Source organism: Microdochium trichocladiopsis (assembly GCF_020744255.1).
Source record: "Microdochium trichocladiopsis strain MPI-CAGE-CH-0230 chromosome Unknown B0I36scaffold_7, whole genome shotgun sequence".
NCBI classification, from domain to species: Eukaryota; Fungi; Ascomycota; class Sordariomycetes; order Xylariales; family Microdochiaceae; genus Microdochium; species Microdochium trichocladiopsis.
In genome coordinates, this window is record NW_025763550.1 from 1,499,981 (window position 1) to 1,521,640 (window position 21,660).

At 57.8% G+C, this 21,660-nt stretch overlaps 5 protein-coding genes across 5 annotated transcripts; 3 read left to right on the forward strand and 2 right to left on the reverse strand.

The window, feature by feature from the left end:
* Positions 1 to 500: 500 nt before the first annotated feature.
* On the reverse strand, positions 501 to 4,501 carry B0I36DRAFT_327535 (uncharacterized protein). Its single transcript, XM_046154486.1, has one exon. The coding sequence runs from the start codon at positions 4,296 to 4,298 to the stop codon at positions 690 to 692; it is 3,609 nt and encodes a 1,202-aa protein (XP_046010443.1). The 5' UTR covers positions 4,299 to 4,501; the 3' UTR covers positions 501 to 689.
* A 1,918-nt stretch (positions 4,502 to 6,419) lies between these two features.
* On the forward strand, positions 6,420 to 8,374 carry B0I36DRAFT_327537 (Eisosome component PIL1-domain-containing protein). Its single transcript, XM_046154487.1, has 5 exons — positions 6,420 to 6,655; positions 6,735 to 6,795; positions 6,890 to 7,023; positions 7,079 to 7,262; positions 7,331 to 8,374. The coding sequence occupies exons 1-5, from the start codon at positions 6,599 to 6,601 to the stop codon at positions 7,957 to 7,959; spliced, it is 1,065 nt and encodes a 354-aa protein (XP_046010444.1). The 5' UTR covers positions 6,420 to 6,598; the 3' UTR covers positions 7,960 to 8,374.
* A 540-nt stretch (positions 8,375 to 8,914) lies between these two features.
* B0I36DRAFT_247514 (uncharacterized protein) lies at positions 8,915 to 10,434 on the forward strand (the record flags this gene model as incomplete). Its single annotated transcript, XM_046150317.1, has 2 exons — positions 8,915 to 9,199; positions 9,280 to 10,434. 2 exons carry the CDS (start codon positions 8,915 to 8,917, stop codon positions 10,432 to 10,434), a joined length of 1,440 nt encoding a protein of 479 aa, XP_046010445.1.
* Positions 10,435 to 10,754: 320 nt separating this feature from the next.
* Positions 10,755 to 14,063, reverse strand: B0I36DRAFT_141358 (peptidase S8/S53 domain-containing protein). Its single transcript, XM_046148373.1, has 3 exons — positions 12,677 to 14,063; positions 12,029 to 12,603; positions 10,755 to 11,969 (listed from the first exon to the last, which is right to left on the reverse strand). Exons 1-3 carry the CDS (start codon positions 13,820 to 13,822, stop codon positions 11,075 to 11,077), a joined length of 2,616 nt encoding a protein of 871 aa, XP_046010446.1. The 5' UTR covers positions 13,823 to 14,063; the 3' UTR covers positions 10,755 to 11,074.
* Positions 14,064 to 16,183: 2,120 nt separating this feature from the next.
* Positions 16,184 to 21,466, forward strand: B0I36DRAFT_364823 (uncharacterized protein; the record flags this gene model as incomplete). Its single annotated transcript, XM_046159041.1, has 2 exons — positions 16,184 to 19,488; positions 19,555 to 21,466. The coding sequence occupies 2 exons, from the start codon at positions 16,184 to 16,186 to the stop codon at positions 21,464 to 21,466; spliced, it is 5,217 nt and encodes a 1,738-aa protein (XP_046010447.1).
* Between the last annotated feature and the right edge of the window lie 194 nt (positions 21,467 to 21,660).

Consider the following 21,660-nt stretch of genomic DNA (forward strand, 5'->3'; position numbering starts at 1 on the left):
GTTGAAAGATGCCCGAAGGCCGCCCGTCAAATGCTGCTGCCGATTTGGTTGTGGCGGCAGCAAAGACGCAGGTTGCTCTTGTTCCCTACGGCTGCGTTCCTCGACTGAGTAGCTGACTGACTTCTGCGCTTTGGCGTCCTTTGTCTATGGTTTGTTTTTTTCATGTATCGCTCCCACCCTATTCCAGAGAGAGGAAGAGCAAAAGACAGGAACCAAGAAACGGCCATTATGGCCCAGTGTACACAAATCCAATCAATCCCTTACTTGCTTTTCTGGGTTGGAGCTTGATTTCTTCCCATCACTGTGTGCTACCTTCCTATCTCCCCAAAGTGTCAGTCAAATGAGCCCACTTGCTTTTGGCTCGAATGATGTGCATATGCCCCTGGCACGAGAGTAGAGAGAGAGTGCGAATTCAAACCTTTCCCCAAGCTGCTGGCTACAAGCTAGGTGTTTTGAAGTCGGCGAGCTTGGTTGCATGGTCACAGCGTGCCCTGTGATTATAGTATGGCTAATCTCTGTGAATTATATTCTACAAGCTGGGATTAGAAACAGAAAATTTCACCACAAACGCCTGCTAGGTACACCAAAAACCATGTAATGTGCTTGCAGAGGAAAATAGATGTTGCCTCCGCAGCGCCTTACAATCAGCATTTCCCGTGTAATGGGCGGTTGTCGGACAGGGCTTTATCCTAGTCCTCGTACCTCGCGGGCTTCCTCCGCGTGCGCGATCTCGAGCGGTCAATGATGGGTGCACTGTCGTCCGAATCATCTTCGACCACGATGCCGCTCAGGCCGGTGCTGCTACTTCCATCGCGGGTGAGCTCAATCGTGAGGTCACTCCGCCCACGCCTCTTGCCGGCCTCATTCGCGTCCCCGCCACCTCGCCCCCGCGCAGCCGGCCCCCGTACATCATCTGAATCGGACTGATAGGCCGGCTCTGACAACGGGCTCGAATTCGTCGCCGCCACGTGTTCCGGGTCTTGCTGCTGTTGTCGGTGGCGGCGCTGAGGACCTCTCCTACTCCGCGTGGGAGAGTCATCGACTGCTGCAGCGTGATCAGACAATTCAACGGAACCGAGATCAATATGGATAGGGGCGGCACGCGCCTCAGGATGGAATGGGTGACGGGCCGCAGCCCCCCGGGATTTGCGACCGCTGCTCATGACCATGACCTCGTCTGCCTCCGCCGCGTCATCGTCAATGATAACGACGTCTCGCGGTTCCTGGATTTTGTCATCCTTGCGAAGTCGTCGTCCCTCGGCCAGAGGTTGTGGGACTAGTGGGATGCCAGCTTCATCTTGCGACTGCGTGGCAGTCCCTTCGTCGGCGGTGTCTGCGATCTCGACGTGCCGTCTTGGCTTAGGTCCGGGCCGCCTGCCGCCGCGTTTGGCTCTGCCCCTTGCTGGGCCGCTAGTGTTGTTCGACTTCCTATGCTCCATCTCAGCCTCATCGTCGTCATCATCATCATCGGCAGCGCGCTTTCTCTTCCGAGTAGCGACTCCGGCATTCTCTTCCGAGTCTTCCACCATAAAATCCTCCATCGTCACGTCCTCGTCATCCTCAGAGTCCAATGTAGCAAACGTCTTCTTGGGCTTCCGATTGGGTGGCCGGCCAGGCTTCCGTCCAGGCTTACGCCCAGGCTTCTTCCTGTGCTTGCCGTCGTCGTCCTCTTCCATCTGCTCCTTCGCTTTTCGTTGCCGTTTGTGCGCTTTCTCCTCTTCCTGTAGAAGCTTTTTGGTCAAGTTTGGGAAATTCTCGCCGTAGTTGAAAAACAGCTCTTCTCCAGCCTTGATATCGCGCAGCGAACTGAACTTGATACGATACTCGCCATTGACGAAGAGGATGCGCGGGGTGACGTTGCAGTTGTCGTCCTGATGATTGATGTATCGACTCAAGTTGCCATATATCGCAGCGTCAACCCATATGCCCTCCTGCTCGAGCAACGTGAACAGGTATGATGTATTTGCCGATTCGTCAAATACGTCACCACGCCGTGCTTCACGACGCACGCCCTCGTCCTGTGAAATGAGCTCTCCGACATATTCGATCACAAACTCGTCCGACCCAATGTCCTCTGCAGCAAATAAGCCATATCCAGCAATCCTCGATTTCCCAAGGACCACAGACTTCGGCCTGCCCCTTTGCAAGGCACAGTTCTGGCAGCCTGTTGTGAAGAGCTGGTCGTTGTCGATATTGGCTGGCTCCGTTCTCTCAACGACTCCGCAGTTGCCACACAAAGTAGGGTCGCACTCCCGATTGAGCTGAATACAGATACAGGGGCGGTCCTTCTGTTTCGGCATGCAGACCTTGCCGAGAGAATGGCACGCACATCCTGTGAATTTGTAGGCACACATATCCGACGTGCAGCGGCAGAAGCGCTCGCACAGCAAGCCATGCTGCACACAGGTACAATTCTTCGGTGTGCATGGACCTTCATGGTTGCAAGGGTCGAAACAATCCTTGCGCTGGTGCTCGTGGGTCATGATGTGGTCTTGCCAGTCGCCGAGGAGCATCTTCTTATGCCGGTCATACCACGGTAACGTCTTCGCACGTGGCAGTGGCGATGCCTTCGGTGTGGCTGGCATCGGCAGGTCCAGTTTGTCGAGCTGACGACGGACGTCGAAGCACGGCCGGCCAGTTACCTGTGCCACAGCGCATGCGGTGGGTAAGCTGTCGTCCATTGAAGTAGCATGCATAGCTTTGAGGACATTGATCTCAATCTCCGTCCATGCCGGAACTCGGCCACCAGGCGGACCAAATAGCTTGAAGCAATGGTCGCTGCATGGCGAGGAGTCTTCATGGAGCGAGTGCAAACCATTGCGCGCTCCGTTCCTCTTTGCGAGAGCGCTTCTCTCAAGAAGCCCAGACATGCCGCCGATCATTTCGACAGAGAATCGCTTCCGCTCATTGTCAACACCAAACTCTCCATGCTCGCAGGAGTGGCAGAAGCAGACGAGGCAGCCGAGGAGCGAGTACGTCTCGGTAAACGACTCGACTGTTGTGGCTTGGTCGACCGCTTTGGCCTGCCCAGGTGTTTCCTTCATCCATTTCTTCGGATCTCCAAAGGTATCGACAGACTTGTCCAGCAGGAGGACTTCTTGTAGTGGCACGCGCTGTTCCTTGAGTTTCTCGTCGTTGAACACGTTGTCAAAGGCCTGGGTGAACATTTTGATTGTCTTGCTTGTCCTCGGGGAGTTGTTTTCGTCATGAGCGTTGAGGATGCTCGACTTCTGCTGCGGTGTGGCCGTCTCCATCTCCCGCGTCATATGCCGGATGAGGTTCGACTTGGTGCAGGCCTCCAGTCCCAACCGTGAGAGCCAGCGGTCAAGATACAGCAGCAGTGTCGTGGCACGCTCCTTCTGTATTGTCTTGACGACTTTCTGGTGTCTACTCAAGGTGGCAAACCCGGAAGTTTTATCCATGGACTCTAGGTTCTCGAGCCACGTGCGGTACTTCTTCTCCTCGTTATCCGCGAGGTCTCGTAAATGCGGCACGTAGGTCAGCATGGTATTGGGCGAGAGGATGTTCTTGACAATGTCGACATGATGGAAGCTGTATCCAGGCACAGCCTCCTGATCTGTCTTGATGCAGATGACGCGATAGTGCTCTCTCCTCTCCAGCTTGCCGTTGCGGCCGTGACCGACCTGTTTGGTCTTGATCTTCATTGTGTCTGGCGATTTCTTGCCGCCCTCGACAGGGATGCACTTCATGCCCTCAAACCAGTTTTTGCTGCTGACAGACTGTGAGATCGGTGCCGGCGCCTTCTTCTTCCACGACAGGCGCACCAAGCGCACTGTCCGCTTGGCCCCGTCTTTGCCTATCTCGTCTGCGAAGGCCTTGAGGGACTCCTCGAGCTTGTCCACTGTCCATGCCGGCTTGCGCGGGGTGTGTTGCTTGGGCGTGCGGTTGCTCGTACTCGCCGGGGTGGCATGGTGTCTCTGTGTGGTCGGGGTCGTGTTGGCGCTCCTGTTAGTCGACTGCCGGGCGCCCATCTTGGGGTCATCCCGCTTCGCGGCAGGGAGGTCGTTGTCATCGCCGCGGGCGATGATGGAGGAGGCAGAAGGCGCGGCGTCGGCGTGGAGAGCACCGCTCGAGAGGCGCGAGAGCGGTGGTGGGCTGATGGAGCGGCGGGCGCGTGAGTGAGGGCGTGCGGAAGGCAGGTGCTTGGACTGTGACTGTGACTGTGACTGCGACTGCGACTGCGGCGGCTCCTGCCTGGAGCGGAGCGGCGTCCTGCCTGAGTATTGACGAGGCTGGTCCGAGTCGTCAGAGTCTGACCAGCTGCCGCCGACCTCCATCGCGGTCTGCAGTGCACTTGCGGCCCAATCTGTCCTGCAAACGGTGACAAGGGCCGTGCTGCCGGCAAGGTGCGCGTGCCTGTTCCGTCGTTTGAAGGTTCGCAGCGCGGAGGGTTTGTGCCAGGCCGACGGAGCTGCGCGAAGCCGTGCGCATGGCGGAGTGAGCCAGAGAAGACGGGTGTCTCCAAGGAGGGTTTAGCCGGCTAGGTTGGTGGCCAGAGGAGTCGGTGCGAATAATGCTATCGCGATGCCTGACGTGACGATAGACGGGCGAGACGCGCCGCCGCACGAGTAGGTGGGTCGTGTCAAGCGAGGTACCTCCAGGGACCCCAGCACGACTGTGACTGTGCAACGACACTGGACCAGCGCCGTGCCGTCCGTCTAGACGTGCAGCAAGGACGCAATGTGCCAGCGTATGCTGCAGGTATCAAGTATCAGGCCGGCTCCTGCTCACGATGCTTGCTGTCGTTTACAAAGAATTTACTTGGTGTCAAGCTCAGGCCTGTGGGAGGAATAGCGCCTGGGCTTGGCTGCCACTTCCGCGACGCGCTGCTAAGTGAACACTACACTGGTGTGCTCGTCCCGGAGTCGTCGCTGCTGGATCCACTCGAGCAGCGAAACCCTGGGCCCAGTTGTATCAAAGCCGACGGGCCAGATACAGAGATGTAAATATCCCAATCCAGCCACAGGAAACAGGATAGTGCGCTCCAGAAAGTCAATGTTGTACGAGCATCGCCGTCACCAGCAGGGCCAGTGACCACGGTTCATGCAAAGCATTAGTCACACGAGAAGTCGGATACACCGGGGTGGCCCTGGCAATGGATTAAGGTTGGAACTCCCCCACAGCATCTTGGAATCTTGCAGGCCTCGACATTGCCGGGCAATGGCAGAAAGCTGTGTGTGTGTGTGTGTTCTACCAAGATCGGCTCCCAGAGCACGCCGGAGATGGCCCAACTCCGGATCTTGCGCAGCTTCTCTGAGACACAAGCCGGCAGTCGCCGCGTGCTGTCCAGCCAAAGCCCAAGTCACGAGAATAAGCGCATTCTCTGGACCGCAGTGCCGCACCAAAAACCCAGCACCGTCTCTGACGTCGAGCTGACGCTCCATTCAAGACATCTATGCCTCATCTGGCGGACAGCAGTGAAAAGACACAAACAGCACAAGCCCACAACAGCTGAAGGGAGCATGTCCAGGGAACGGAATGTGTCTGTCATGCAAGTCGTCCACCAGCAAAACCAAGCATCTCAAGACCCTTGTTGACTACTCCCCCACCCCTCCTGCTGCTCGGGTTTGCCCATGTGCCACAAATAGCGCCAGACGCACCTGCAGCAGCCGTTCTCCACGATCTCGGCTAGATCTAAGTAGAGCTGTGGCACTTCTGGATCTCCTCCCGTCCTCTCTCGTGCGCATAACCCTGATGATTGCCGCCTCATCCCTCGGTGGGGGAATCTGGGAATGGAGCCATCGCTTTGCTTCTACTTCAGCTCATTCCCTCATCAGAACCAGTCAATTCCGCACTGGGTACAATGTAGCGACGCTGAGTAGACGAAAGAGGTAGCGACCGAATCTCCCTTCTACAGGCTCATGGAACAGAGGATCGCGCTAGCCGCTCGTCCAAGTCTTCAGTAATTCTCGGAGCCTAGAACAGGAACCCCCTTGTCTTGAGAACCTGGACGAGACGACACTATTGGCATGAGGAATCGCAAGCTGCAGAAAGGGGGTAGAGCAAGCCCAAGGTCGCCCTGGCAATGAATAGTGATCGGCCAGCCGGTGCGCAGGCGGACGCCGCAGATCGGGCTCGGGCGAGGAGCAGGCACGTCACCATTGTGCGGGAGCGCTGGCGCACCACCACACGCCAGAGGGCGCTAGTGCGTGCGGGTGCGAGGCCCCAATGGCTCGATGACGTAGTGGGCGGGCGCATGGCCTGGCAGCGGCTGCCGTGCCCGCCGCTGCTGGTTGCAGCGCTCTGGCTTCCCCCATCTGCGTCCTGTCCAGGCCTGCCCGCACACAGCCCCCCCGCCTGTAGCTTGTGCAGTTGGCAGTGCGTAACAACACTGGATGGCTGGCAAGGAGTGCACTAACGTCAACACACCACCACCACCGCCTGCCGCCCGGGCATAATAACATCTCCCCCTTCCCCATGAACCTTGTCTTCTTGCCCTCACCATCTACTCTCCCTTCTCACCCCTCCCACTGCCAATATCAGAGCCGTCTTATTCGCCTCCCCTGTCACCAACAGCATCTCCAGCTTGCAAGCATCGTGTAGATATTCCCAACTCCACGCAGCGCCGTCCGTCATCATGCACCGAACATACTCTATGCGCCAGAGCCGGGCGCCCACCGCCTCGCAGATCCAGGTGCGCTCACATCCATTACCCTCTGACTCCCATCTGTGGAAGCGTTAGGTCGCGATTGTGCTGACGCCAGACTCTGCAGAACCCCCCACCTCCTCCGTCCTCCACGAAGGCGGGCCGTCTCTTTGGCAAGGGAACCTTTGGTGAGTACTCATGCGCCACACCGGCGGATCCGGCTCTCGCGCCACCATCCACGAAGACGGCGACCTTTTTGGGTAGTTCTAACCCTCGCGACAGGCCATGCTCTGCGCAAGAACGCGGCAGGCGCCTTCGGGCCCGACCTCGCCAAGAAGCTCACTCAACTCGTTAAGATGGAGAAGAACGTTATGCGCAGCCTCGAGCAGGTAGCCAAGGAGCGCATGGATGTCGCTGTAAGTGATTCAGAACGTCCAATCGCCGCGGCGCGGGCACTGATGGCAGTTCTAGCAACAACTCTCCATCTGGGGCGAGGCCGGCGACGAGGATGTGTCGGACGTCACCGACAAGCTCGGTGTGCTCCTGTATGAGATTGGCGAGCTTGAGGACCAGTATGTCGACCGCTACGACCAGTACCGGGTGACCATCAAGAGCATCCGCAACATCGAGGCTTCCGTCCAGCCCAGCAGAGACCGTAAGTTTTCCAAAGACGGAATTGCGAAGTGCGATGTCCTCCAGCAGGTGTTGACCCATTGCCTGCAGGAAAGCAAAAGATCACCGACCAGATCGCCCAGCTCAAGTACAAGGAGCCCAACTCCCCCAAGATTGTCGTCCTCGAGCAGGAACTCGTTCGCGCCGAGGCCGAGTCGCTCGTGGCGGAGGCCCAGCTTTCCAACATTACCCGCGAGAAGATTAAGGCTGCCTACACATACCAGTTTGACGCCCTGCGGGAGCACTGCGAGAAGGTTGCCATTATTGCTGGCTTCGGCAAGCACCTCCTGGAGCTAATTGACGACTCCCCCGTCACCCCTGGCGAGACGAGGCCCGCTTACGACGGCTACGAGGCTAGCAAGGCTATCATTCAGGATTGCGAGGACGCCCTTACCAATTGGGTCACTTCCAATGCTGCCGTCTCCTCCAAGTTGTCCACACGTGCGCGCACCCTGTCTACGAGACGCCGCAACAACATCAAGAACCGATCGGAGGGTCTCGACCTGTCGAACCAGGATGCGCCCCTCAACGATCGCGACTCGTGGGTTGCGGCTGGTGATCACCGCGGCCACGAGTATGACGACGATGACGATGAAGACGAGCGTGCTCATTCGGCTCTCGACAGCGATGGGGGCATGAACGGCGACCACCGCGGCAGGCAACCCGAGATTGCTGCGTGAAGGGGCTACGCGCGTGTGTACAGCCATAATGTTTAATTTTCATCTTTTTGGTGTATTCGCCCTTTGTTGGTTGCGTTTTTGGAATACCGGCGCAGTTCGTTTGTATGCTGGGATGGGCCTGAATGGTGCTTACGAACGGCAGCTCTCTGTTTACGCGTACGCAAGTGTACTCTCGACCAGCAGAATAATCGAGTTTCTGCTGTTTCGAGTCTGTCACCCGATTGTGTGCGGCATAGCTGGTCGCCGAGGCCATACTATTCACATCATTCGCTACTAGAACCAAAAAAATCAACTCGTAATGTCGTAACTGGGCTGATTGCACACTTGTGACACGGACACGACACTCTCTACAGAACAACTAGTTGCATGTCCACTTCGTCGTACATTACATGTTGAAAATGCGCAGACAAGATCCGTGTGGAGGCTGGCAGGCAGCCATTTCCAGCACCAGGTTCAGCGCTAGTGGTTTGCGTGCACAGACAGACAGGGGCCAGCTGTGACGTCGTCGTCGACGCCAGCAAGCTGAGCTGACTGCCCAAGTGGGCGGCTCCCTCAGGTGGACGGAGAGTTGTGTATGGCGGCCTGCCTGTAGCGCGGCAGGTGCCTTTCCCCACCAATGCCCGCCCTGTCTCAGCATTCCCTTACGCAACAACACCCTGGGAGCCGCCGCTGTATCACCAATGACGGCTTGCTGACTTACTTGCCCACCCACCTGCCAGGCATCACGACTGATCTCTTTTGCTGCCACCACAGCTCGATCCTGCCTAGCCAGAAGCCGTCATCTCGCTGTCCGAGCCCGCTCCCCGTACTCGAACCCCCAATCAGCATTGCCTGGGGACCAAGCTCCGCTGTGCCCGAGCACACAGCGAGCAGGCCGCCCGTTGCGACCCCTCCGACAGAGCGAGAGAGCGACAAGCCCGACGTGACACAGCCACCGACGGCCCAGTCAGACAAGATGGCCGTTATAGACCAGCAAGATAACTTCTCCAACATATCCTGGCACAGCGACCGCAACCAGCACCAGCAGGCGTCGGGCTTCTCCGGCCGGTCGGGAGACGGCAGCCCGCCTCCTGCGCTGGACGTGGAGCCGCCGAGCGTCGAGGATCAACGGCATGGCGAAGAGCTTCTGGAAGAGGACCCGGGCATGAGCGGCGACATCCTCGAGTGCACCGTCTCGGAGCCGCGCAAGGAGAGCGACGGGACCAAGGACGCATTCGTGTCTTACCTGGTGACGACGAATGTGAGTCGGATGCCTTGTCGAGACGTCTGTGGGCTTGGGTGCGATGCGATACTCTTACTGACCTCGAACTCCTCTCGTAGTCCACGTTTGCAGTCTTCCAGAAGCCCACCTTCACATCACGCCGCCGTTTCACCGATTTCCTGTATCTGTACAAGTCCCTATCTCGAGAGTATCCAGCATGCGCGGTCCCGCCACTCCCGGACAAGCAGCGCATGGAGTATGTCCGAGGCGACCGGTTCGGGCAAGACTTCACCCTCCGCCGCGGCTACAGCCTGCAGCGGTTCCTCAACCGCGTGGCTATGCACCCGATCCTCCGCCGTGCTCCGATCCTGCACACCTTCCTTGAGTCACCTGAGTGGAACGCCACAATGAAGTCCCGATCTGCGAGGGGCAGCACGGCCTCGGACTCTGGCAGCGGGGGCGTGTTTGACAATCTTACCGACACCTTCATCAATGCCTTCACAAAAGTCCACAAGCACGACCGGCGATTCATCGAGGTCAGGGAGAAGAGCGACAAGCTGGACGACGACCTGGGCCACGTAGAGAAAGTCATTGCCCGCGTTGCGCGGCGCGAGGTCGATATCGAGACCGACCTGCGCGATCTGGCTGAGCAGTTCCAGAAGCTCATCACTCTTGAGCCGGGCATTGAGTCGACGGTGCATGGCTTCGCGGCATCGATCGAGGACTCTGCCACCGGTCTGCGGAAGCTCCGGGAGCACACCGACCAGGACTACCTCGGCAGCTTGCGGGACATGCAGGCGTACAGCCAGGCGCTCAAGAATCTCCTGCGCGCCCGGGAGCAGAAGCAGCTCGACCACGAGCAGCTGACCGAGTACCTCAACAAGTCCACGCTAGACCGCGACGCCCTCGCATCTGGGTACAGCTCGTCGGGCGCGCTAGGCGGCGCGGGCGGGTTCATCCGCAGCAAAATCGAGGACGTGCGGGGCGTCGATCACGAGGCATCGCGGCGCGAGAGGCAGCGTAAGCTCGAGATCCGGATTGACGAGCTGACCACCGAGGCAGAGCGAGCCAAGAAGACGAGCGAGATGTTTGACGAGGAGGTCGTCAAGGAGGTCGCCGACTTTGAGCGGATCAAGCGCGCCGAGCTCAAGAAGCAGCTCGCCCTGCTGGCCGAGGCGCACACGCACTTCTACGACGACACGATTGCAAACTGGGAGCGCTATGTCAAGGACATGGAAAAGGAGGGGCTCAGTGCGTCAGTGTACGGGGCGTGAGAATCTCCTTCTTGTGGTCTTCTCGCTTGACTTTCTCCCCCCCGTCGATTTTGTCCTTCCCTTTTTTCCTTGTTCTGCGACTGATGGACATTCATCTACCCCCCCTTTGGCTCAATCAGTCTGGTATAATCCGAAGAAAAAAACCACCACCAGCGTTTGAAATTGCAAATCGTCAAATCATACTCGTGATCTTTTGTCCCTTGACCCCTTAACTAAGTGCTTCCCATCACTAATGAAAGCCTCGCCTATCCTACATGCTAGCCACTTCGTTGTCCGATGAAAGAAGGAGGGAGGGAGGGAGGGAGGAAAGAATTTGGTTCAATGCAAACCGACCGTGGTCCTGATGGTGATTTAAACATCATTCATGGTTCTAGCTCTCAGACCATTTTGTGTCGCACAAGGTGACGGTAATGTTTCGATGCGGTATGCATACCTAATCGTCGTTCTAGATTGATACCAGGTAACAGGAATATATGAACGTTAAAACGCCGCGTAGATGTATAAAATAAAGTAATCCCACGACCCGCGAGAGCTGTCTGCGCATGCACTTTCTAGTTGCTTCTTCGGCGTGACACTAAGTAAGGACTGAGGGGACTGCGAATGTGCAGCGGTCCCAGTCCAGCGCCAGTGATGCCAAGGCTTACCGCCGCGTACCACCACGAAGTCCCGCCTTCTCATCGACACTGTCCTCCTCGCTGTCGTCGTCCTCGTCACTCGCGGGGCCTGCGCGGCTACTACTGCTCGCAGCAGCGGCTGCCGAGCCAGCAGCGGCGGCGGATGAAGATCCACCCGCTCTGCGGCCCTGGCTGTCGTCATCGTCATCGCCGTCCGAAAACATCTCCATCTCATCGTCGCTGCCGTCCGCAAACGCATCATACAGCTCGCCGCCTCGGCGCTTGCGGCCTTTCTCGCCGGCTGCGGCACCGGCACCTGTGAGGCCCTCGCCTTCCTCCTCATTGATGAGCTCAAACTCATAGTTATCCCGCGTGTTGCTGAGACGCTTGCGGCGCTGCATATACAGCCACGCCCCGAGCCCCGCGCAAAAGACGACAATCAAGCTAAAGGCACCGTAGATCCAAGCCTGGGTGCGCGAGGACACGCCGAATGTGGGCAGGAATGACGGCAACCACGAGCTCTCGGCCGTGGTGGTCTCGGCAGCAGATGAGTCGGATGACGACGAGCCAGAGCCGCCCTCTGTCTCGGAGGGCTTCTCACCTGCCGAGCCCTCTGCTGTGGAACCGCTGCCGGGCTTAGTCGGGCGTTCAGGGTGGTCAGAGGGAACAGAGGGAAGCTCGCTGGGAGTCTGTTGCACAGCCGGGGGTAGGGTCGTGGTCTCCGCAACCCCGGTCGTCACTGGAATGTTCTCGTCATGGTTGTCATCGTCTTCCTCCGTGGGCATCGGAAGCAGCGTTGCCTTTTCAGCGTCGATGCTTTCTCCCCAGAGCTTTAGGTGCCAGTCGACCCACTTGCCAGAGTTTTCGTTCACCTGGCTATCCTTGACTATAATCTTCCAGTCACCAACACCGTCCTCGCCCCTGTGCAGTCGTGTTAGCATTGCGGGAAGAACGGTGTAAAGATGCGCGCGGAAACTCACCAGTGCACAACACTCATGAAGGTCCAGTCGGCATAACCATCTCCGCTTAGATCTCCCTTGCGAGTCGTCGCGATATGACTGACAAGTCCGGAAGGGCTGATAAGGTCAACGCTGAGGTCACCACGCTTGCTGTGTTCAACGTTCATGGTGACCGTGACGTGCTCCAGCCGAGCCAGATTGGCCTTTAGCATCATATCTTTGGTGACGGTGAACGACGAGGTCAGACCCTTGTCGCCCTGGGGAATATCGTGCTTAATATGGATCCAGGGGGAGAAGAGCCAGGCTTGTGGCTTGACGTTCTTCCAAGTCCTCGCAGCCTCCACGAGAGCCCAAGAGTCGAGCTTGCCGTATCCAAACGTGTGGCTGAACTGCTTGCCCGTGGCTGTGGTCTGCAATTCCTCATCCGACGGGTCTACGACCACGGCTGTCTGAAGCGCAATATACTGCATGTCCCTCCACGTGAGATCGGGCCGGACTTCCAGGGCTAACGCGAAAATACCGGCGGCCAGCGGGGCAGCTGCTGATGTACCTCCATGCGAGGACGAGCATGTGTTCTCGCCGACATCAGTAGTATGCTAGAGTGTTGTTAGTCACTGTAAAGCTACCGCGGGGGCCTTCTTGATTTCGAAGTGCCAGGATAATACGTACTATGGCATCGCCACTGCCACTGCTGTATGTAACGACAAGCTGTGCGGAACACTTCTCGGAATAGTAGGGGTGCAATCCTTTACGATCAACAGCGCCTACTGTAATGCTGTAAATGCTGTTTGTGTAGCCATCGAAATTGCAGTTGTCTTCGTACACAGCGCCATTGCCACTGGCAAAGACGAACACCGAGCCCTTGCCCGAACGGCCGTTCTGAACGCCATTGAGCATTGCGCGCTTGATCAAGATGCCAGGGGCTTCCATCGACTTTCCGTCGTCCGGAGGGCCCCAAGAGCACGAGTAGATCTGATTGTGCTGGAAATCGTAGTTTAGAGACAAAGCCTCGTCGGACTCGGTGATGAGCTTGCTCAAGATCCGGATGCCAGCGATTTTTGAATCATATGCAACACCAACACCGCATACATCATTCTTGGCAGCTCCAATCTCTCCTGCGCAGCGCGTACCGTGGCGGTCATCTGAGAGTGTAGGCTTGGGTTCCGGCCGGTGGTCGTTGAAGTCGTAACTGCCTGCCGCGTAGTAATTGGGCTTGAGATCGTTGCTGTACATGTCCAGGCCATCGTCCACAATGGCAACAGTCGAATTGTGGCCCGTAATACCTGCGCGCCATACGTCCGTCACGTTGACATCGTGGCCGACCTCGACCGCGTTGAACAGATGCCACTGCTCCGTAAAGATGGGATCTGTGATGCCCAGCTCTGACATGACGTTCTTTTGTCTCTGGACAGCCTGTGCATCGACATCCTGTCGCTTCTCGGCGGGGAAAGCACCGCGGGCGGGTCCCGGGCTTGACCTCTTGGTCATCGGGGCACGGAGTCGCTGCTTCTGCCAGAACGGGACGCGGTCGATCAAGTCAGGCGTGCTTGTCCGCCGGCGGCGGCGCTCGTGGACGGCGCGAGAGACAATGTCGTCGTTGCGTTTGACGGCGGAGAACATATGGTGGCCGGCGAGGTTGCCTAGAGGGCCTTCGTGGCGCATGTCGAGGCGCGCGGCGACATCGTCAGGGTTGACTCCACGCTCGAGCTGCAGAACGTAATAGTCGTTGGCATCGTAGTTGCGCGGCGCAAGGTTCGCAGAGCCTAGTCCAGCTAGGCTACCGGCTGCGAGGCCAACGAGAGTTGCGAGTCTCATCGCGCCAGGCCAAGGGGCGAATGAAGGTCGGGAGCACCACAGGGGCAAGGACGAGTTCAGGCGAGCAGTCTGTCCTGTGCGTCGATCCTTGGCTGAAAACGGTTGCTAGACTCTCAACAGAAAACGAGGACCTGAATAGAGTGTGAATTGAGGCAAAGGCAGAGAAACAAGACCCAGGTCTCGGCGGAGGTTGGTAGGAGTGATGATGGTCGTCAGGGCCTCACCTCCTGCGAGAGCTGACTTGGCGAATGCCTGGTCGATAAAGCCACGAGGCGACAGCCAAAAGCGGGAGGCGGTCCACTTATCTTCGTCGTGGCCCGGCTCAGGGCCAATCAGAAGTCGCTGAGAACCCCTATAAATACCTTGTCCTAGGGGCCGGCCTGGACCAAAACCAGCCCGAAGACGTATGCAAATTGGAAGGTGGCATTTCAAGTGCATCCAGAGTCCCCTGTAGGCATATCCCGAGCAGGATTGTTACGTGGACAGTACAACACCTAGGGTAGCTACAGGGCTTCAATCCTAGAGAAAGACCTCGTGCCATATTATCCTGCACTGAACATCAGACCGCGCCACCATGAACCACAGGTACCGACCAAGATTGCAATCCCCAAATAACTGTGAAAAGGAACCACCGGAGGCGCTTGGTGTGAGGCGTGGTCAAAGACTGCGGGGGGCTGCCGCGTGTGAGCCTCCACAGTAATTACTGCACCATGTTCTCACGCTTGCGCCGTGCCGTCCTCCGGATCTTCGCCTCCTGATTGGTCCCGGCTGGACTCGATCCTCCCACGGCTTCAGCAGGCAGACTTGCTTAGACGTACGGCCAGTGCCGGCTACGAGGCAAGCCATCATGTCAAATGATGATTGTCGCTGCACTTTACATGCTTGAGGTGAGTATGATAACAGCTGGATTTCGACGTGATGCGTGCATACATTAAGTACTTGTGAGAATGCTGACAGGAATGCATTGACTTGGAGAGATTTCCCCGAGCAAGGCTTCACATACCTGGTATCCGGGGTACTCTGAGTATATATATCTTGCATACGTTCCATGATCTAGCCTGCCAGCCGAGATTGATGGGCTTTTCATGTGTCCCATTGTTCCGAGACTCTGCGAGCCTCAGATGGTGCTGTCAACAAAAACGTCATGAATGAGCAGTCTGTGACAACGAGAAGGATGAACAGCTTTCGAGTCAAGCCTGGCCCACTTCTCCCACATCCTCGATTTTCTGAACAAACCATCATGAATCCTTGCAATTTGTGGCAATGAACGCGACGACGACGGCAACGAAGACAATCGCTCGACGACCAGCCACTCGATTTCTTGCTGGGCAGGACCCTGACGCGTAGTGTCTGCTCCGCTGATGCCGCTGCCCGGCACCAGGACCCGCCCAGCCTGTACTACGGTCAGCAAGGCCAGCACGACATGACTTGGCTTGCTGTACCATGGCACGCTACATCGAAGGGCGCCGCTCTGGCGACGGGTGTCTAGAACATCAATGCCCATCCGCGAACAGCATTTGCGTCGCTGGCTCACTCTTGACGTTGGAGTGCCTTGCAAGCACAAAAAGACACCAGATCCACACAGGCATCACCTACACTAGACGTACGCAAAGTACCCATGCTGGTCCCTGGCAACCATAGAGGCCCGATGCTTCGAACACTGTCGTGCGTGCACACCGCTTCGTCAATTCGATGCAGCGTGGATGGGGAGGTACCTGAAAGAGCCCTTGTTCCTGCTACGACCTCCCATGCATCCTGTAGACGAGGATTTCTTTCGAGATCACGGTCGGAACGGGTCATGGCGACATGGGTGCCAGGCTTGCCAAAGGTTGCGAAACAACCAGGGGTCCCTGGCTCCCCCATCGTCAACCTCGCGATTTTTGAGCTGCCTGCGTCAGTAGCTGCCCAGGCCCAGCCCCCAGCCCCAGGAAACTTGCCTGTCGAGCCCAAGCTTCTGCTTGTGATATAACCACTGGCGCCACTGCTGCACTGCCCCACGGATTCTTCGCTCTGTGGCACGCACCAGCATGGACTCGTCATAGGTCAAACCACTTTGTGCGCGTCTCCGGAGAGAGCCAGTCCCCTGCGACAGCGAGCTGGCCAACGAGAAGAACCTGGTCTTTTCTTTGCTTCTTGCTGGTCTGCCTCAGGCGCCATTGGGTGGACCGCCGCTGCAGATCCTGGATGCGGTCTGGAGCATCTGCGCACTAACTTGACAGCAGCTCCCTCGGCCCAATCACCACCATCCGTCCCGAGCTCTGGTGGGTTACCAGCCTCAGCATTGACGAAACAGCTCACCAGGCGTCGTCCCAACCTCGCTGACAGCGCCTGGCGGTCTCGCCGTCCGAGTGTCCTCCGGCCATGTCCGCACCGTACTGGGGAGAGCTCCCCGCCCCGAAGCACCGTCGGACGTCTTCTGCTTCACATTCTTCCGGCCCTAGTCAAGAACTCGACTACGAGACCGAGTCGCAGCCTCACCCTCGCAGAGATCGTTCCTCGGTCCAGACAACTCGCACGGATGCCCCGACCGAGTCGACGACCAGTCCCTTTGCCTCACCCACCGCCTCCAGCTTCGCTGCCGCTGGCTTAGCTCCAAGGCCCCCGTCCCAGACGTACGGCGCCCCAGGTCGCGCACAAGCTGACTTCTCGGACAAGAGAGCGAGGCGCTCCAGCCAGCCTCAGAACCCAATGCCTCCCCGCGAGGCGACGGACACTCCCCCCGCAGCTCCAGACGTGCCCAGGGGACCTCCTATAAGCTACAGGCAGCCACCTGGGTCGTCCACAGCTGCGTATGGCGCCGCAGGACCATCGCGATCCGCTCGCCGAGTTGATCCTCGCATGCGGAGCGCAGAACCTAGCGACACGGATGCATATCACAACGACCCACGCAGGCCACCAGTCCTTGACCGCAACCGCAAAAACTTCGACTCGCCAGGCGACCTCGAAGAACCTGCGGTCATTGAACCCGGCCGAGCTGGTCACGATGGCAGGAGAGGCTCGGTTGGTTCCTATTATCGCGGGCCAGCGCGGAGGGACTCGGTCCGCTCTGAGACACAAGGCACAGCGTGGGCAGACGATCGATCCCCCCTGCAAAGGTTAGAGCTGACGCTCGACAGCATCACAAAGGAAGAAAAGCGAGCACGGGTTGCCGCGGCCGAAAAGAGAGCTCGAGAACGGCAGGCATCTCTCAACGTATTGACTGGCGCACAAGGCTCGGGCGAGGCCAATCGCACTGGAGGAGGCCAGCATGTCAAGTTTCGGAATCGCGCATCGTCACTGACCCAAGAATACGAAAAACAACCTGTCGTTGCCGATCCTGTGGTTGCTCAACCCTCGTCCGCCTCGCAGCGGGGTGTGGCTGAGCCTTTGACGAGAGCCAACAATGATTACCCCGACAACGAAGTTGCGCATACGGCTGCCTCTACAAACCTTCCCCAACGCAACCTTAGTTTTCGCGATAGAGCAGTCGCTGATGACAGAACCGCGTCACCTCCTGGCGGTGTACCCGTGAAAGCCGAGCCATATGTCCCTCCGCAAGTTGCGCCAATCGCTCGTAATGGCAGTGGGAAGCTACGAAAGAGCCCTCCTAACTCTGCGAACAAGCAAAAGCCCGAGTCTAAGCTGCCGCCAAAGTCGGACAGTCCAGATTCACAAGTGTCGGAAGATGTACCCAAGTTTCCTAAACGAGGCGCGACGATCAAGAAGAAACCGCCACCACACGTCCTGGCTGCAGAGCAACGATCAAGACCTGCCCAGATTGATCACTACGACGATGATCCCTATCAAGGATTCCCTCGGCCAACAGATGCTGCCCGCCAGTCCGAGCCACGCCGCACGATGTCCATGGGTGCCAAGCGACAGGTGCAGCCCGGCCACTATGAACAGGACCCGCCATCGACCGCAGGTTCAAGCGTCAGATTCGCCGCGGGTGTCAAGGCTGCGCCACCGGATGACTACGGTGTACAAAGCCAGGAGCGCGTTGGCTTCTTTCATCATGGGCCCTTGCAGCCGGGACATGGGACATACAAGCGGCCTGAATTCTTGGACGAATGGAAGAAGGGCAGTGTTGCTACGCTTAGTGGCTCGCTGCTAAAACTCGATGAGATTGCCGCCCCTGCCGAGCCCAGCGCAGGCCTCCCTGTCAAAGACACTGCATGGTGGGAGAATGGCGGCAAGCGGCGATCAAGCATTTCATCGAGACCCATCAAGGCCGAGGCCTTCGACGGGGAGTATGATGACACAAAAGGACCGACTCGATTTAAACCTCAGCTATACCTTAAATGCGGCCCCTTACTTCGATACTGCGGCTTGCGACGTGAGGCTGCAGCGCCTCGAACATCTCCTGTTGCGGCTACAGCAGACCGAGAATTCTGGAGGGGTTCAGTCATGATTGTGACCCAAGATTCGGATTCGTCTTACGAGATTGCGCCGATACTCCGGTTGTTTGTACAACCCATTGAACTCCTTCCACCGCCACCAACCGAGTTACACGGGGAACAGGCTCTTCTACCGGAGTATGTTGACCCGATCGCAGGTATCCCCAAGCTGGGCCGCCGTGGCGAGACCTTATATGTACGCCCCATCGAGCATCTGGAAGAGGGCAAAGATGCTTCGCGTTTGGAACCCGACGATGGTATATTTGAGATTACGCGGACCGCTCCCGACTTTGACACTAATGCACCTGACCCGCCCGGCTCGTTCACAAGTCGGAAGAAGCGGATTCAGGTTGACGGGGAGAAGGCTGGTAAATACAAGGACGTCCGGGGCTTCCGTTTGCACCAGGAGAAAGGCTGCACTTTCTGGAGATTCAATATCGAGGTTGAGCTCCAAAGTGAGCAGCAGAGAGTCGCCTACCGGATCAACCGAGGCCCAGCCACTGGATTCTGGGTACCAGCTCGGGAGACTGCGATGAATGTCATGTTCCACAGCTGTAACGGCTTCAGCCTCAGCGTCAACACCGACGAGTTCAACGGACCCGATCCCATGTGGCGCGATGTGCTGAACACTCACCAAACGAGACCGTTCCATGTCATGGTTGGTGGTGGAGACCAAATCTACAACGATGCAGTCATGCGCGAGACCACCCTATTTCAGGACTGGTTGCATCTGAAGAATCCTCTACACAAGAATAACGCGCCCTTCACACCCGCGATGCAGATAGAGCTCGAGAACTTCTACCTTGAGCGGTACTGCATGTGGTTCTCTACAGGACTCTTTGGTCTGGCCAATTCTCAAATCCCAATGGTCAACATGTTTGATGATCACGACATCATCGACGGGTTTGGTTCATATCCGAACCATTTCATGAGGTCGCCAGTATTTTCAGGCCTCGGCAACGTTGCCTTCAAGTACTACATGCTGTTCCAACACCAGAGTGTGCCTGATGAGCCTGAGCAGGCAGAGCCGAGTTGGGCACTAGGTATCCGACCAGGACCATACATCCACGAACAGAGCCGCAGTCTTTTCATGTCGCTCGGCGGGCCGGTTGCACTGTTAGCGGTCGATGCGCGTACGGAGCGCACTAGAGACGAAGTCGTTCGCGAAGAGACATGGAAGAAGCTCATGGATCGCTGTTACGACGAAGTACGGAAAGGCACCACGCAGCACATTCTGGTTTTACTAGGTGTCCCAATTGCATATCCTCGGCTTGTGTGGTTGGAGACGATGTAAGTCATTCGCACATCCACCTCATCAATCGTTCCTAACTTGCGTATGCTAACCTTGGCCCAAAGCTTGACATCCCGATTGATGGACCCGCTGAAGGCTCTTGGCAAAGCCGGAATGCTGGGCAACTTCCTGAACAACTTCGATGGGGGTGTGGAAGTCCTAGACGACCTCGATGATCACTGGACAGCAAAGAACCACAAAGACGAGCGCCGGTTCATCATCGAAGACCTCCAAGACCTTGCTGCCGACAAGTCTGTGCGTGTCACCATTCTGAGTGGCGACGTCCATTTGGCTGCTGTCGGGCAGTTCTACTCCAACGCGAAGCTGCAAGTACCGAAGCACAAGGACTTTCGTTATATGCCAAACATTATTTCGTCTGCTATCGCAAACACGCCGCCCCCTGATCTTGTAGCAGATATCCTCAATAAGCGCAACAAGATCCACCATTTCGACAAGGAGACAGACGAGGACATGATCCCCATATTCACCCAAGGGGTTGATGGCAAGCCGCGCAACAACCAGAGATTACTGCCCCATCGGAATTGGTGCTCGATCCGTCCCTACCAGGCGGGCTACACCCCGCCTCCGACACCTCCTTCGCAGGATGATGAAACGGACGACGAATCTCCCCGCCCAGGTCTGCTGCGGCGGCTGTCGTTGTCAAAGCCTCGGGGCCCGGCGGTGAGACCAGACGCTACCCGAGAACCTCAAGATCGAAGCAGGCCACCCATCACCGGTAACGGAGGAGGATTCCTGCGTACACTCTCCCGTCGTGCCTCGACGTCTGAGCCCAATGTGCCCGGCCAAGGAAAGCCAAAGAGGTCACTCTCCCTTAGCCGAGGTGGCTCCATCCGACGCCTGTTCCGCCGCTCGAGTTACGACAACCGCGCCGACGACGAAAGCAGCATCGACGACTGGCGTGCTGAGAGCGCTGACGACATTGATTACGACGACCATCGTCGTGCACCGCGAGACTCTCAGCGACAGCCTCAGCAACATCAGCAGCTCCCCGCGCAGGGTCCTGGTCGAAACACTCTGGGGTTGCGTGGAGGTGGTGGTGATTCTGCCGAGTATGTGCCCGGAGACGACAGCTATTTCACTGCTCGTCCGCCGCGACGGGCCTTCACACAGCCCTCAGCCGCGAGGCACGGTCCACATGGCGACAACTACGACGACTTCTCGCCCGAAGACTCGGACGATGGCACCCCACCCCCTGTGCACACCCGCTCGCGACGAGTCCAGGAGATGCAAGACGAGCGCGCCCACGCGCAAGCCTCTAGCCACAGTCCGGTGATGACTGCTGCCTCTGCAACGGCTGCTGCGCGACGTGGTCTCGCGGAGCCCGGACAGCAACAACAATATAGGCAGCAGCAGCTGCAACAACCACAGGCGCAATCCTCGCAAGGGAGCGAGGCCGAGTTCCGCCCCAAGCCCTTCCATCGCACGCCGACAGGCTTGAGTGCGAAGCTCATCAAGAAAGCCGGCGGGCCAGCGCGCGTCGCTGTGGATCTTGAGGGCGGCCTGGAAATCACTCTTAACGTTGAGGTGAACCCCAAGGACCCGGCTGGCATCACTGTGCCGTATAGGCTCATTGTGCCCAAGCTATGGTCCGAGAGCGCGAATGCAGCTGCCACTCAGGATCTGAGCCCCGATGCTACGCCTGCCCCCATCCACTCCGGGCAGCAGCAGCAGCAGCAGCAGCAGCAGCATGGTGAATATGACGATGAAGACTCCGACTTCAGCGATGACGTGACACCACACGGAGCTCAGGGTCGTGAGCGCTTCTCTCCCCAGCAGCAGCAGCGGCAGTCTCCTCGCCCGCCTGCCTCGGGCGGCGGCGGCCTTGGCGGCGGCATCAAGCGCTGGCTAAGCAATCGGAGTTCTGGGGGTGGTGGTGGCGGTAGCCAGTACCGTGCGCGCCGCGGAGGTGACGAGGGTTCTCATCAGTCTCCTTGGAATGATGGGCTGAGGATGTAGAGCCCTGTTGGCGCAAGAGATGACAACAGATTCTGGACGGAGCCCCTCAGTTGGTGGAAGCCAAAACCAAGCAAGTGATCTGTGGGGTGTTGCGTAGTGGATGTTTTGATTTGGCGCGGTTGTCTGCGTTTTGGATTCTATATGGGCGTTGCATATACACTGTCCTTGGTACATGGAGTCGGCTCTCTTCGCGT